This window comes from Erythrolamprus reginae, chromosome 6, assembly GCF_031021105.1.
Source record: "Erythrolamprus reginae isolate rEryReg1 chromosome 6, rEryReg1.hap1, whole genome shotgun sequence".
Lineage (NCBI taxonomy): Eukaryota > Metazoa > Chordata > Lepidosauria > Squamata > Dipsadidae > Erythrolamprus > Erythrolamprus reginae.
In genome coordinates this window covers 35,058,682-35,074,742 of record NC_091955.1, presented here as the reverse complement: position 1 = coordinate 35,074,742, position 16,061 = coordinate 35,058,682, and the positions used below count along the sequence as shown (strand labels likewise).

The 16,061-nt window shown below is 44.2% G+C and overlaps 1 protein-coding gene across 2 annotated transcripts in view; it reads left to right on the top strand.

The window, feature by feature from the left end:
- Positions 1-16,061, top strand: part of ZNF277 (zinc finger protein 277) — a 306,252-nt gene that overhangs the window by 279,353 nt on the left and 10,838 nt on the right. Inside the window, exons 9-10 of one of the 2 annotated variants that reach the window (XR_011559472.1) lie at positions 5,381-5,477; positions 5,585-5,709. Coding sequence is in view for 1 of the 2 variants with exons in the window: in XM_070755514.1 (XP_070611615.1) it covers positions 5,381-5,477 (97 nt within the window). In the remaining variant the exon portion in view is untranslated. The remainder of the gene's footprint in view (positions 1-5,380; positions 5,478-5,584; positions 5,710-16,061) is intronic. The other variant, XM_070755514.1, reaches the window with a different exon arrangement.

Here is a 16,061-nt window from a genome sequence, read left to right as displayed (position 1 = left end):
TTGCCTGATACTCTGTTACCCATGGATGCTGGGAGAAATTAAATAAATAATACCTCTGATTTCCTAAAAGTCTCGGTACGACATACATATATTTTCAGTGCCCTACAGACCTTGTGCCATCGCAGCTCCGACGGGTGTGACCCATGTGTACAAAAGTCGGGGAGGACTATGTTTTGAGACCGGTGGAATCTTGTGTTGACTTTGGTCAAGAAACAGGGGTCTAAACGCAGGGTTACCCTTTCAGGGTGGAAGACACAGAGGTCCGGACGGACTGATAATGCCGACAACTCTGAGACTGCGCGCTGAAGTGATGGCCACCGGAAAGGCCACCTTAATGGATAGGATCCGGAGCGAGATTTTCCTTAATGGCTCAAAGGGAGGTCCTATAAGGGCTTGTAGGACCAAGGGCAGATCCCAGGATGGAAAGCGATGCATGACTGGTAGAGACAGATTTGATGCCCCCCAGAGGAAGTCCTTTATCCACGGATGGTGGGAAATTGGGCATAGAGGGTCTGGTCGAAGAACCGTGGCTATGGCCACCACCTGACTACGTAAAGTGTTGGGTGCCGACCCTTCGTCGAGACCCTTCTGTAGGAAGTCTAGAAGATGAAGTACAGAAGACAGTTGAGGTATTACTCCTTGGGCTTTGTGAAATCTACAGTAAGCTGCCCAAGTTGCTTGATATGTGCAAGTTGTTGATGGTTGGCGAGCAGCTTGAATGGTATGGATGACATTTTCAGGAAGATGTTCTTTCTCATGCTGTCCCCTTCAATTGCCACACAACAAGTCTTCACCACCAAGGGTCTGGGTGGACTATTGACCCTTGTGTCAGGGAGAGCGGTGGTGTGGGATGGTCCATGGAGGGGAGATTGATAGGTCCATCAGGTCCGCGAACCATGGACGCCTGGGCCAGTATGATGCGACTAGAAGCACCTCTGCTTGTTCTAGGATAATCTTGGAGATTACTCTGGGGATTAAGTAGACCGGAGGGAAAGCATATAGTAGTCCTCTTGACCGTGGCGAGAGTAGTGCATTGATTCGCTTGGCTCCCGGGGATGGAAAACAGAAGAACCGAGGAACCTGGTTGTTGTGGCGTGATGTGAATAAGTCCACCTCTGGATTGCAGTAGCGATGCACAATGTCCTGAAACACCTCCGGGTTCAGGGACCACTCTCCGGGATTGATAGTCTTTCGACTTAGCCAATCCGCTTGAATGTTCGAAGTTCCCGAAATGTGTTCCATGTGAATCGAGGCCAGGTGTAACTCTGCCCATGTAAAGAGGGCATGGGCTTCCTGCATCAGACGACCCGACTTCATGCCTCCCTGATGATTCACGTGAGCAAGTGTTGCTACTTTGTCTGTCAAGATGAGGACGTGTTGTCCCTCTACTAAGTCCATGAAACTCTGTAGCGCTCTGAACACCACTCGAAGCTCCAGAAGATTGATGTTGAAGTCTATCAAGTCCTCTGTTGTCCATAGGCCTTGGGCGACTTGGGATCTGGAGTGTGCTCCCCAACCGAGAGGCTGACATCTGTGGTAATGGTCACCTCTTGATGGTAGAGGAATTGTGAACCCCTGGTTAGGACCGGGGAGGTCCACCAAGGAAGGGAGCGACGGACCTCTGCAGTTAGTTGTTTGGAGTGGATGAGCTGTGCCCTTTGAAACGGGAGCAGCCGCCACTGTAGTGGGCAGGCGTGAAGACGAGCCCATGGTACAATGTTTATGCAAGAGATGAACATTCCTAGCAACTGGGATAGGAATGCTAAGGGAACTTTGCTGCAATGTTGTATAGAGTTCACCATTGCTACAATTTTCTGTTGTCTCTCTGTTGAGAGGTAAACTTTGCAGGTTGACGTGCCTATCATGGTACCCAGGTGTAGTAAGCATCTGGTTGGAATCCACCCCTCTCCAGGGACTCTATCATTTATGCAAGATCCCTTCTGGCTTGTTGTGGGCTTCTGGACAGGATGATTATATCATTCAGATAAGCTAAGAGGCGCAGGGAATGGGTCCTGTGGTCGGCTGTCAGGATGTCCAAGAGTTTGGTGAACGTTCTTGGGGCCGAGGACAGGCCGAAAGGCATTGCCCTGTCCTGGAAGTGCTGGTCGTCAATCCAGAAACGGAGGAAGCATCGATGTTGCGGGTGGACCGGTACATGTAAATACGCTTCCTTGAGATCTATGGAGGTCATCCAATCCTGTTGTCGGATAGATGCAAGGATTGTGTGCAAGGAATGCATCTTGAACCTTTCATAGCGGGTGTATATGTTTAGCTGTCTGAGATTCAGAATCAGGCGGCACCTGCCGGAAGTTTTGGGAACCACAAAAACTATGGAGTAGAATCCTTGTCCCCGCTGCACAGCTGGTACCTTTTCTATTGCTCCAATGTCTAAAAGATGTTGGACTTCTTGGAATAGAAGAGCCTGTTTTTGTAAATCTGTCAATATTGGATATTGCATGAATCTGTTTGGCGCCCAAGCATTGGTGGATATAGTTCCCCAAGAGTCGGTGAAGAACTGCAGGCGGCCACCAGTGGGAATCTCATGTGCGGAGTCACTTCTGTCTGCGATATCCATCCCTGTTGGAACCTCTGAAGGATCTACAGGACTGTTGGAATTGGCGGTTTCTATCTCCGTAGCTGGTTCTTTCAGACCTGTAGGATGACTTGAGTGTAAGCCCATAGGATCTGGCAACTGGGGGCATGGTCGTGGAGGGGTCCGCCCAAAAGGGCTGTCTTCGGAAATAAGGAACACCCCCCCCCGTCTGTCCTGTCGCCTGGCCGTCCTCGGTAGCACCTTCTTTTTGTCTCTATCGTCAATTAGTATGGTATCCAATGACTCTCCAAAGAGTTTGTACCCCTGGTATGGAGCTGTGGCCAGTCGCCACTTTGATTTTGTGTCTGCCTGCCATTAACGTAACCACAATAGGTGAAGAGCAGAGAGATTGGTTGCGAGTGCTCGGGATGAAAATTTTGCTGCAGATAAGGTGGCATCAGCAGAAAATTCGGTGGCAGCAATGAGTTTATTGATGTCCTGTCAGAGGTGAGTATCCTCTGGACCAAGTCTAGGGAGGATATCCTGCAGCCACAGGATTGAGACCCTATTAAAAAAGGATGCAGCTGATGTTGCCCTTAAGGACCAGGCAGAGAGGGGCGGCATACAAATAAAATAAATAAATAAATAAATTTGATGTAGTCTTCTAGTTAAGTTCTCTGTCTTTCTGTCATCAGGCCTCAAGCCACCCGCCATGTCTGACGCCACTAGGGCATTAGATACCAGCGCGGTCACAAGTGTATCCACCGATGGGTATTGAAGTAGGGCCTCCAGGTCCGGATCAAAGGAATAGAATCTCCGGTCCAATGCTGAGGGCCCTAGGACTGCAGCTGGATGTTGCCAGGGTCTCTTTATGTTCTCTGAGAAAATGGAACTTTTGAAGGAATGTGTTTTGATTCCTTCTGAGGCTCATTAAACAGTCTAGCTGCTGGTAATATGGCCACAGCTTGGCCTGCCAGCTTTTCAGTGGTCTCTAAAGTAACTGTCAGTTTTCCTTTGTTCAGTAGAACTCTGAAAAGAGACGGCTGTTCAGGTAAGTTGGCTTCATCTTCAGAAAGCTCATCCTCCGGGTCTGTGGTCACTTCTCTTGGTCCATGTTCCTCCTGAAAAGAATCATGTAAGGACGGTGCTGGTGCTGGCGCGGCCCAAAGGTCTTGACGGCTATTATGGGATGGTAATGGAAATGGCCGTTGTTGCGCGAACCGTGATACATTGCGAGTATGCAGAGGCTATCATGTCCTGCAATGATGGAGACATGGTTTGCCAGTTATCCATGGGGCCACAGAGGCCTGCTTCAGTTGGGGTGAAGGTAGCTGCTGCAGGTTGTGGTTGAGATGGCTGAGGCTAGGGCTGAGAGATTGGCCTAATCCACTCTGGCCTTTGAACCCCTTCAGATGGTAAGGGAATGCTTAGTGGGCGGTCTGGCGACAGATCCCCTTTTCTAGTGAGGGTGAGTTCCTCAAAGGCCATTATTGGGAGAGTAGCTGAAGCTAAAGGGCCCTGTTGATGAGGTGGGATAGTGCTGGCCGATGGACTAGGCCCAGGTCTAGTTCTGGCAATTTCCAGCTGGGCCTCAAGGGCCTTGATTTTCTTCTCAGCCTCCTTTAAAGCTGTTGAAGCCTGAGAGCTCTTGCTTTTGGATTTGGAGCTATGGCCTCTATCCTTTTCTTTAGCAACCAAGGAAACAGCAGGGTCGCTGGGGTTTACTTGTGGTTGCTGAGACATGATAAAAGGGGAATAGTAACACTCACGGTGCTTTCTACTATGAGAAGAAGCTATTTCACGATGTAGAGATGTAACAAAATGGCAAAGTGAGTGAGCCCCTGAGTCTTCTAAAAAACGCGTCATCAAAATGATGTCTTGTAATTGGTTGAGGCCCCGGCAAGAGGTCTAGGTACCTACCCACTCTCCATGGTAATGTTCTTTCCAAAATGGCGGCCGCCAATTAGGCGGGAAAATTTAGTCCCCAAAATGGCAGAGGTGCACAGTCACCTCAAACGCTTGCTGTTAGGTCCGGAAACACCCCCAAAATGGCAGGCGCAACTTTGGGCGGCAGGAAACCACTCCGGCAGTGCCGCCAGATTGATTCTTGTTCTTGGCTTGTCCGCCCGCGTTGCTGCCAAAGATTGACAGCGGGAAGGGAGCCGACGAACAGCTGATTCCCTGCATTGGGTATTGCCTTCAATGTCGAGGAGCCTTCATTTAGAAGCCAATCCTTCGTGAATTTTTATGGTACTCTCAGCTCGCTGGGTATATGCGCCCCAGGGGGGAGTGGGGGGAGTGGGAAGGGTCTGATCGCAGATGTCAGGGGCCCCAATCCAGTGATCTCTGTCCTCAAGGCAATACTCCAGAGAGCAGTGGCCTCTCAGGGATTAAGAGTTGGGGAACAATACCCCTGAGGGCAGTGGCTCCCAAGTATCTCAAGATGAAAAACTCTCTTCCTCCTGTAAAAAAGGGAGAGAAGAGACAGGTTAATTAATCTGTGAAAATAAAAAATAAAATAAAATAAATAAATCCCTTCTAAGAAAATCCTCTGTGAAGAGAGAAAGAAACTCATAGTCCCTACACTATGACTGAGTTTTTAAGACTGACCTAATGGAACAGTAGTGGGTGGGACATAATAAATATGTTAATTTTTAACTCAGTCCCTGCCAATGAGGCTACAGAACAACCCACAGTGGACTCTCTGAGCATGCGGTGGAGAATTCCATGTTTCTGCTTTTTGGAGGAATAGATGAGTTAAAATAGATTTTGTTTCCATGCCAACAGCTTTTCTAGACAATTCCAAAATGCCAGTTACAGATGGTTCTTTGCATTGTTCCTGTATAGGGACTGGTCTGATTGGGAAGAACATCCTGTTTGTGCAGTCTGCCTCTTCTGTGAAAAGCAAACTGATACCACAGAAAAACTCTATGTTCACATGGAGGTAAGAAGAATGTAGTAATGTATATTTTAGATTATATTTTAGATTGTGGGTTAGGGAGGTATTTGTTTTAGCAGGTTCTTTCTTATGAATTTCTTTATTCCCTTTAGATCCAATTTTTCCCCAAGAGTTCAAAGAAAATTTCATGAAGTTCCTCTTCATTTTATCTACAATAAACCTGTAAAAAATGTTGGACTGAGAGATGGATTGTCCCAGTGAATTTCCCTGACTAATGGTAGATTTACATCTCCCCAGAACTTAACACTTCAGCCATTATAATACATCACTTGTTTGTTATTTCTTTGTTAGTATTCATTAATTTTAATGGAACTATAGCCTTGGATTTGCAGATTAGATATAGAGCTACTCATGCTGGAAAAAGGAGGAACACCTTGATTCAGAAGTTTCAGGAAATCTATTTTAAATCCTTTAGGGATTTAGGTGAATGCATGGTGGGCTTCAGCTTTAATAGAGAATGATGCATAGACATTGATCTTGCACTTGAAGACAGCTATGTTTTCCCTGAATGTAATGTAGCATTTTTGTTTGTGGTCTAGGATTCCACTTAATTAACATTCTAGATGTGTGGACAGGATACATGGTGGAAAGAATACAAATAATCTCCATAAATCCTCCAGTATCAACACAGGAGGTTTGTGAGAGACTCAAAAGAATCAGAATACAAGGCACCTTGGAGGTCGTCTAGTCAAACCTGCTGTTCAAGAAAGAGACCCTATACCCATGATGGTGAACCTATGGTATGTGTGCCACGGGTGGCATGCAGAGTCATGGGAGGGCACGTGAGACTTTATCCTGTGTCATGTGCAGCACGCATGTGCGCGCTGGCCAGCTGATTTTTGGCCTCTGGAAAGGCAGTTTTGTCGACCGGAAACTTCTGGGAAGCTTCCCTGAAACCCCAGAGGCAAAAATATCCCCCAACGGACAAAGTGGACGTTTGGGAAAACGCACTTCCGGTTTGCCTGTTTGGGCACTTTTTTCACATATCAGCAGTGGTGGGTTCATACCAGTGTGGTCCAGAGAGCCACATCAGTATGAACCCACTGATAGTCCTTCTTTTTTTCTAGACTAGTCATAAGTTCCTGCAACTACTCTTCATATGTTTTTGTCTCCGTGCCTTTAATCCTCTTAGTTCTTCTTTGCACTTTTTCCAAAGTCTCAACATCTTTTTTGTAATGTGGTGTCCAAAATTGAATGCAGTATTACTAAGTCTTAAGGATTTATAAAGCAATACTAATACTTCATGTGATTTTAATTCTATGCATCTATTTATACAACCGTGATTATATTAGTATTTTTGACTGCTGCTGCACACTGCTAGCTCATGTTTAAGTGATCATCCACTAGAACCCCAATATCCCTCTCACAGTTGCAGTTTTTGAGACTAATTTTGCCTAATCTGTATTTGTACCCTTAGTTTTTCCTGCCTAGGTATAAAACCTTGCTTTTATCCACATTAAATTTCATGTTGGATAGGGCCCATTCAAGTCTGTCAAGATCTTTTTGGATCCTGAACTTGTCTTCTGGGTGTTGGCTATTCCTCCCAGCTTAGTATCAACTGCAAATTTGATGACTTGTCATGTATGAAGATATTGAAGAAAAATGGGCCTAAGATGGAACTTTATGGTACCCCCCCTACTCCATGCAGATCTACTACCATTAAGGACTATTCATTGAGTATGGTTTGTTAGCCAGCTACAAATCCATTTAGTGGTGATACTGTCTATCCTTCATTTCTCTAGTTTACCAAAAAGTAGGTTGTAGTTTACTTTGTCGAATGTCTTGCTGAAATTTATTATATCCACAGCATTTCATTGGTCTACTAACTGAGTCACTCTGTTAAAGAACGAAATAAGATTATCTGTTTTTAACAAACCCTTGCTGGCTACTATTTGTTTCTAGATGTTCACGGGCCTATTTTTTTTAATTATTTTTTTCCAGGTATTGATGTTAGGCTGATTGGTCTATAGTTTCCTGGGTTTGGTTCCCCACCCTTTTTTTCTCTTTCTTTTTTAAAAAATGGGAACCACATCAGCTGTTTTCCAAACCTTGGTGCTCCATGACTTTTTAAAGATATGGTACAATGATTCTTGGATAATATCTGCCAGCCCCTTCAGAACTCTAAGATATAATCCATCAGGTCCAAAGAATGAATTAAACATCTCTGCTTTCTCTCTACTGCCTGTTACTTCCTTACCCTTCCTCTATCTTCTTTCTTTAATGGATCAACTGTTTCCTTGACTTTTTTCTTGTTACAGTGATCCCTCGATTTTCGCGGGTTCAAACTTCGCGAAACGCTATACCACGGTTTTTCAAAAAATATTAATTAAAAAATACTCCGCGGTTTTTTTTCTATACCAGTTTTTCCCACCCGATGACGTCATACGTCATCACCAAGAGTCACTTCTCTCTCTCTTTCTCTTTATTTCCTGTCATTCTCTGCTTCAATCATTTTCTCATTTCTCTTTTTTCTCCCTTTTTCTATCATTTTTCTCTCTCTCTCTACCTTCCACTCTCCCCCTCTTACTCTCTCTCTCTTTCTCCCTCTCCCTCTCTGTGAGAACGCCTGCCCCCACCTCTCCTGCAGCCCCCTCGCTGATAGCTGGGACGAAAGTGCTCTCAGCTAAGGGACTGTGAGAGGGGCGAGGCAGGCATTCTCAAAGTGCTCAGAGCGGCTACCGGCCGAATGAGGAGAATGAGAAGCCGTAGCCGCCAGCGCTGCTGCAGGAGGACCCATGTCCGAAGAAAGCCGGTGAGAGGGGTGGATCGGGCGGGCGGGCGGTAGCGGCGGGGGGGGCGGAGGCGCTGGGGGGGCGGGGGCAGCCAACATTCAAAACAATCTTTGCCAGCCTCCGCACTTTCGTCGCTCCCCGCCCCCAACTTCAAGCCCTTGCGCGGCCTTGGAAAAAGGGTGCGCATGCGCAGATGGTGTTTTACTTCCGCACTGCTACTTTGTGGAAAATCGACTTTCGGGGGAGGTCTTGGAACGTAACCCCCACGAAAATCGAGGGAACACTGTATTTATATATTGAAAGAAATTGTTTTTGACTTTTGTTGCATATCATTGTTTATTCTGAGTGTTTGCTTTCCTGACTTAAGCTTTACAGATTCAGACTATCTGTTGATATTCTGCCTTAGTTATGAGTCCCTCTTTCCATTTTTTGTACTTGTCCTTTTTGTCTTTCGGTTTATAAGAGAGATATTTGTGCAACCATTCTGGCTTCTTCTTGGATTTCTTGTTTTTCTTTTTCAAAGGTGTGGTGTTGAACTGGGCTTTTATGATCATATGCATACATTTTTTCTGGATAAAAGTGATAGTCCCTAATTCTAAAATTTTGAGAAGGCAACAAACATTTAGAAAAATTAACGTTTTTCTGTGCTTATTTGATTTTTTTGGTATCAATTATAATTGCAATAAATACAATGATACCTCGTCTTACGAACCCCTCTTCATACAAACTTTTCGTGATACGAACCCAGTGTTCTGGTTGAGCTGCGGAACGGTGGATCCAGCGGAATTGCATCTCGATTCCAGTCTGTTTCGGGAAATATGCAACCGGTTTGGTACTCCAGTTATAGACCTCTTTGCCACAGCCCAGAACACACAACTCCCCCGATTCTTTTCCCGTTTCCCGTCTCCGGGAACGGAGGGAGTGGATGCTCTTCATCAGTCGTGGCCGACAGCTCTACTTTATGCATTCCCACCAATCAGAATCATACAGAGAGTGATTCAAAAAATCCTGGAAGAACAGGCCGAGATTCTACTAATAGCTCCATATTGGCCTCGACGAGCTTGGTTCGCGGACCTGAAGGAATTGTCCATCTCCCCATATTGGCGGATCCCAGATCAACGGATTTCTCTCAGTCAAGGGGACATCCTTCACCCAGAGCCACAGTGGTGGCAACTGACCATGTGGCACTTGAAAGGGATCGCCTAAGACGTCACCAATTGCCAGACACGGTCATTGCCACCATACAAGCAGCACGTCGACCTTCCACCAGACATATTTATCAAGCCACATGGTCGACCTTTTGTAATTTTTGCACAATACAAAAAGTTGATCCTCAGTCTGCTTCTCCTGACATAGTTTTAAGCTTCCTCCAGTCAGGTCTGGACAAAGGGCTCGCACCCAACACTTTGAGGAGACATGTGGCGGCTTTATCTACCATCTTAGTCCGGGACTTCGACCGCCCCCTATCAAGACATCCTTGGATTAGGGACTTCTTAAAAGGGGCCTCAAACATCTGCCCAGCGAAAATTCATAGATTCCCATCTTGGGACTTGACTCTAGTATTACAGTCATTAACAGGCCCCCGTTCGAACCACTTAGAACAATTTCCTTACACTTTTTGTCAATAAAAACGGCCTTCCTAGTAGCTATCACATCAGCTAGGCGGGTATCAGAAATTTCAGCCTTATCAGTGCGTCTGGATCTCTGTCAGTTTCACCAGGACAGAGTAACACTACGATTAGACCCATCTTTTCTACCTAAAATAAATTCATGGTTCCATAGGACACAGGACATAGTCATCCCGGACTTTTGTACACACTGCACACATCCGTCAGAACTGATGTGGCACAAATTAGATGTGCGAAGAGTTCTAAAAATTTATATTCGCAGAACACAACCATTCAGAACGTCTGAGTCGTTGTTTGTATCGTTTTCTACTCAAAACATGGGTTCCAGAGTGTCGTCCCAATCCATCAGCCGGTGGATGCGTGACTGTATTACAGAAGCATATAGAGCCAAGAGTCAACAGATCCCGCAAGGGATAACCGGACACTCGACACGTAGCTCTGCCACATCAGCAGCATGGGCTACGCAAGCTTCTCTTGAAGAAATATGCAAAGCGGCTACATGGGCTTCTCCGTCCACTTTTATAAAACATTACCGCATTGACTCATTTGCCTCTTCAGAGGCGGCCTTTGGGAGGCGGGTATTACAGAGGGTATGCTCAACTACAGCACCCGTGGTCCAGCCTGCTCCCACCCGATAAATTGAACTTGGGTATATCCCACATTGGACTCTCCTTGCCAGTGCATTGGAGAAGAACCGTTGAACTTACCTGAACGGTCTTCTCAATGTACGGCAAGGAGAGTCCAAACCCACCCAGGCCTGGGAAGAACCACTTGTTTTTCCTGTTGGGTTAAAAGGTTTTTTTCAAGTTATCTTGTGTTTACTTTAATAATTCAATAAAAATAGGTTGTATGGTTACTGCTCCTTCGTTTTGTTTTTGACTGAGGGGCCAGGGGGCGGGGCCTGCCTATTATTTAAATTGAATTCAGTCCCTACCAATAAGACTAGAGAATAACCCACATTGGACTCTCCTTGCCATACATTGAGAAGACCGTTCAGGTAAGTTCAACGGTTTTTTTCCTAATCACCATTTCTTCATTTGGTATATTTTTCTTTTTCCAAGTTTGTGCAAACACCAACCTTGCTGATGTTAATATATGTGTTATCAAGTAGTAATCTTCCTTACTATGCTGTCCTCTAATTATTCCCAAAATATACATTTCCAGGTTCATTTCCAATTGGTAATTTAACATTTCAACCAGTTTTGAATGCTAGACCAAAATTTTTCTGCTTCTGGACTTAACCACCAAATATGATAATATGTACCTATGGCAGATTTGCATTTCCAGCACTTATTACTTATGTTTGAATGAATTTTGGCTAAACGTGCCAGAGCATAATGCCACCGATAAAACATTTTATGTAAATTTTCTTTATACGATACCGACAGTGTCATCTTATAATTAATTTTCCATAATTTTTCCCAATCGTCTAACTGAATAGAATAACCAAAATTTGTCATCCATGCTATCATATTATGTTTAACTACTTCCTCTGTATTTTCATAATTTAGTAAATAATTGTACATTTTGGTACAATTTTTTATCTGATCCTATTAAGATTTTATCTATTTTACTAGGTTTTTTTACATATTCCAAATTCAATTAGGTCTTTTTCATATCTACTTTGTACCTGAAAATATGGTAACCAATCTAACTCCAGGCCTTCACTTTTGAGTTTTTCTCTGGATTTTAAGAATCCCTTGGAATCTAAGAGTTCTTTGTATGTTTTAATTTTGTTTTTATTAGTTATATTTGGATGTATTTGAGTTTCCAATGTAGATAGCCATCTAGGCATTTCTCTATAATGTTTTTTCCTTACTTTTCTCCAATGTTCAAGTAAGATATTCCATATCCGGTGTTGTCTAAATTGTGAGTGTTTGATACGCTCTCTTTCCCATAGGTGTGCATGCCATCCCTCACTAATATTATGTCCCTCTATTCCTAAAATTCTATTGCTGTCCAATTTAATCCATTCTTTAATCCACAATAATATTGTCGCCTGATAATATAATTCTAAGTTTGGAAGACCAAATCCTCCTCTCAGTCTCGAATCCTGCAGTGCTTTTATACTTATCTTGGTTCATTGTTATGCCAAATAAATTTAGAGATTTTTCTATTTACGTTTGAGATTTTTTTTTAATTCAGTTGGATTGGTGCCGTTTGAAACCATCTTGGAAGTATATTAGATTTTATAGTGTTAATCCTTCCCATTAAAGATAGATTTAATTTGGACCATTTTTCTAAGTCTTCTTTGGTTCTATATAAAAGTTTAATATAATTTAATTCTTTTAAAGATGAATATCTAGATGAGAGCCAAAGTCCTAAGTACAGTGATACATTTTACGAACCCCTCTTCATACGAACTTGTTATGATTCGAACCCAGTGTTTAAGATTTTTTTGCCTCTTCTTACGAACTATTTTCACCTTAAGAACCCGAGCAGCCACTGCTGGGATGCTCCAAAGCGCTGGAATTTCCCTGCGAATCCACGCCTCCGAACTTCCCTTGACAGCCAAAGCGCCCCGTTCTTGCATTGCTGGGATTTCCCTGAGGCTCCTCTCCCTGGGATTCCCTTCATTTTTGCCAGCTCTGCTTTGAATTCCAGTGACAAACTCCCCCCTTCCAAACTGCATGGGGAAAATGAGTAGAGTGAGGTGGACAAAAATGGGAGGGAAAGACTCATGGAACTCAAGAGATGAGAAAGGTGTGGGGGAAATTAGTGGGGGGGACAAAAACAGGAGGGAAAGGCTCATGGAGCTCAAGAGAGGAGAAAGGTGGGGGGAGATGAGCAGAGTGGGGGGGACAATAACAGGAGGGAAAGACTCATGGAGCTTAAGGGAGGAGAAAGGTGTGGGGGAGATGAGCAGAGTGGGGGGGGCACAAAAACGGGAGGCAGGGACTCATGGAGCTCAAGAGAGGCTCTTTTCGCCTTGCTTCGCTGTCCCTCCCCCCACTCCGTTCCCTTCAGCTTCATCTGCCCACCACTTCTTTTTTTACGCCTTCATATTTTGGATTTTCCCAATGGGCTTGCACGCATTATTGGCTTTTCCATTGATTCCTATGGGAAACATTGTTTCATCTTACGAATCTCGTTTTGGAACCAATTATGTTTGTAAGATAAGGTATTACTGTACTTAATTTTTTTTCTATTTGAAATCCAGTTTTCTCTATTAATGTCATGGTTTGGTCTTGGTTGCAATTTTTAGTTAGTATCTTGGTTTTATTCCTATTTATTTTAAGACCAGCTACCCTTCCATATGATTCCAATTCTTTTAATAAATGTATCATTGAATTAGTTGGCTCTTCTAAAAAAAAGACTAAATCGTCTGCGAATGTCTGTATTTTATAAGCTTGTTTTTTGACGTTGGTTCCTTGTATTTGAGGATTCATCCTAATTTGATTTAATAAAATTTCGATTGACATTATAAAAATTAAAGGGAAGAGCGGGCACCCTTGTCTCACTCCCTTCCTAATATCAAATGTATCCGTCAAATCTCCCATTAACTAAGATCCTTGCCTTTTGTTTAGAGTATATATTGTTTATCATATTTTCAAAATTGGATCCAAATCCCATACCTTTTATTAATTTTTTAAAGAAGTCCCAATTTAAATTATCAAAGGCTTCTTCAACATCTAAAAACAACATTGCAAATTCTTTATCGCTATGGCTTTCATAATACTCTAACATGTTCAAAGTTATTCTAGTGTTGTACCTTATTTGTCTATCAGGCAGAAAACCATTCTGATCTGGATGGATTGTTTTATTTAGTATTTTTTCAGTCTCTCTGCTATAATTGACATGTACAGTTTGTAATCGGCATTTAGCAAAGATATAGGTCTATAGTTTTTAATCTGATCTGGATCTGCACCTTCTTTATGTATCAATGTTATATTGGCTTCTTGCCATGATAAGGGCTATATGGCATTTTTTAACGTGTTATTGTACATTCGTAATAATAAATCTCCTGTTATATGTAGAGTTGCTTTATAAAATGCAATTGGGAATCCATCCTGTCCAGGGGTTTTGTTATTATTCTGTCTCATGATTACTTGTTCTACCTCTTCCTCAGTTATTTCTTTATTTAACATTCCTTTATCTTCTTTACTTATTGTTATTGGTTTAATTTTTGAGTCTTCTAAATATTTTGATATATCTTCTCTACTGTTATCTTTATCATATAGTTCTTTATAATATTCTAATGCTATCTCTTTCTTTTTTTCTAACTGGTGACGTATTATTTTATTCTTGTCTCTTAACTGTTGAATTGATCTTTTTTCCTTTATTTTTTCTGGATTGTTAACCCTCTCTGGTATGCCTTAGCTGTGTCCCATAAATTCTGCAGAGAAGTTTCTTGATTATTATTTTATTTAAGAAATAACTCCACTTCTTTTTAAATCCAATCTATATATTCTTGATCTTTCAATAATTGCGAGTTCAGCATCCATCTTTTATTTTTTCTACCTTCACCTTTCCACAAGATTTTTATAGGGTTATGATCTGCCCATTCGTTAATTGTTCTGTCTGGGTCACTCCGGAAGCCAAGACCAACCCAAAAAGAGAATCCAGACACACCGGTAAAAGGCAAAGGCAGTTTATATAATTCAAGGAAAACACAGGTAACAGAAAATGTCCTTACAAACAGGAAAAACGCTGGAACTTCAAATATATACACGAAGGCAATAGTCCATGAAGCAATACCAGATTCTTGCTGCCAAGACGAAGCTGTAGATAGAAAATATACACCTCCCACGAGTCTTCCAGACTGCTAGGCCACAAGCCAAGATCAGAGACGCTGAGAATCAAAGCAGGTCACCGCAACTCCAATTGGATAACACTCCACATGGCTTCAAGGGCTTGCCTGCCTTTTAAACTCTGCTGATGAGGACCACACCCAAACCCAGCTGTTTTTAATTCAATGGTGATAATATTTCTTTAACTGCTCCTTTCGTTGCTCTGAACGTCTCTGTCTCATGTCAATGACAGCTTGTGTGTCATCACCTAATGACTCCAAGCTACTGGCTGGGGAGAGCCCCCCCCAGGGCTCTCATGTTGTTCTCCTTCATCCCATTCCTAACTCTCCTCTCCCCCGTCCGACTATTCAGCCCCCTCCTCTGCGCTGTCATCCTCCTCCGGGCATGGAGCCAGCAGAGACGCAGCTGGTCCCTGAGCAGCCTCAGGCTGAACCACAACACCATCCCCCCTCGGAAGGCCCCTCCCCACCTGCCAGCGGAGAGGACGTGGTTTCTGGGGAAATGGGGCGTGAAAATCCCGAATAAGGTCGGGAGCGTCCAGCAACGCAGCTTCCACCCAGGAGCAATCATCAGGGTCCCCCTCCACCCATTGCACCTTGTATTGGAAACAAGCATCCACCCAACGGGAATCCAGAATGGCATGCACCATGGCATCAGGGAGGTGGTCACGAACACACGGGCAGGAAACACGGGAACGTTGGGACGGAGCGGATAATCGGGAGGGACAGGGACTAACAGGGAACGGTGAAACACAGGGTGGACCCGCAAGTTGGCCGGCAAGGTGAGCCGGTAGGCCACTGGGTTGATAACCTTTTCGACGGGAAAAGGGCCCAGGAACCGGGGATCTAACTTGTGCCTAGGTAATTCGGAGGCTATGTATTTCGTGGACAGCCACACCTGATCCCCCACCACCAAGGAGGGCACCTCCCGTCTGGAGCGGTCAGCCACTCTCTTATGGTCCTCCTTGGCCTTATTGAGGTACCTTTTCACCATCTCGTGGACCGCCTGCAGCTCCGAGAGAAAGTCCTCTGCAGCAGGCACCGGGGAATCTAGGAGGGTCAAGGGAAAGAAGCGAGGATGGAAGCCATAATTTGCAAAAAAGGGCGTGAGTCGGGTCGAGGAGTGGCAGGAGTTGTTAAAAGCAAACTCCGCTACAGGGAGGAACCGGGACCAATCAGACTGGCGATCCGCCACTACACACCGCAGGTATTGCTACAGTATCCCTATGACCTTTTCTGTGCCTCCATCGGTCTGGGGGTGCTGCGTCGATGCGAGGCACATGGACACATTCAGGGCTGACATCAATTCTCGCCAGAACTGGGCTGTGAATTGGGTTCCCCTGTCAGAGACCACCCGATCTGGGAGCCCATGCAACCTGAAAATGTGGCTGATAAATATTTGGGCCAAGAGTTGGGCAGTGGGGAACCCTAGTGCAAGGTACAAAATGAACCATCTTGG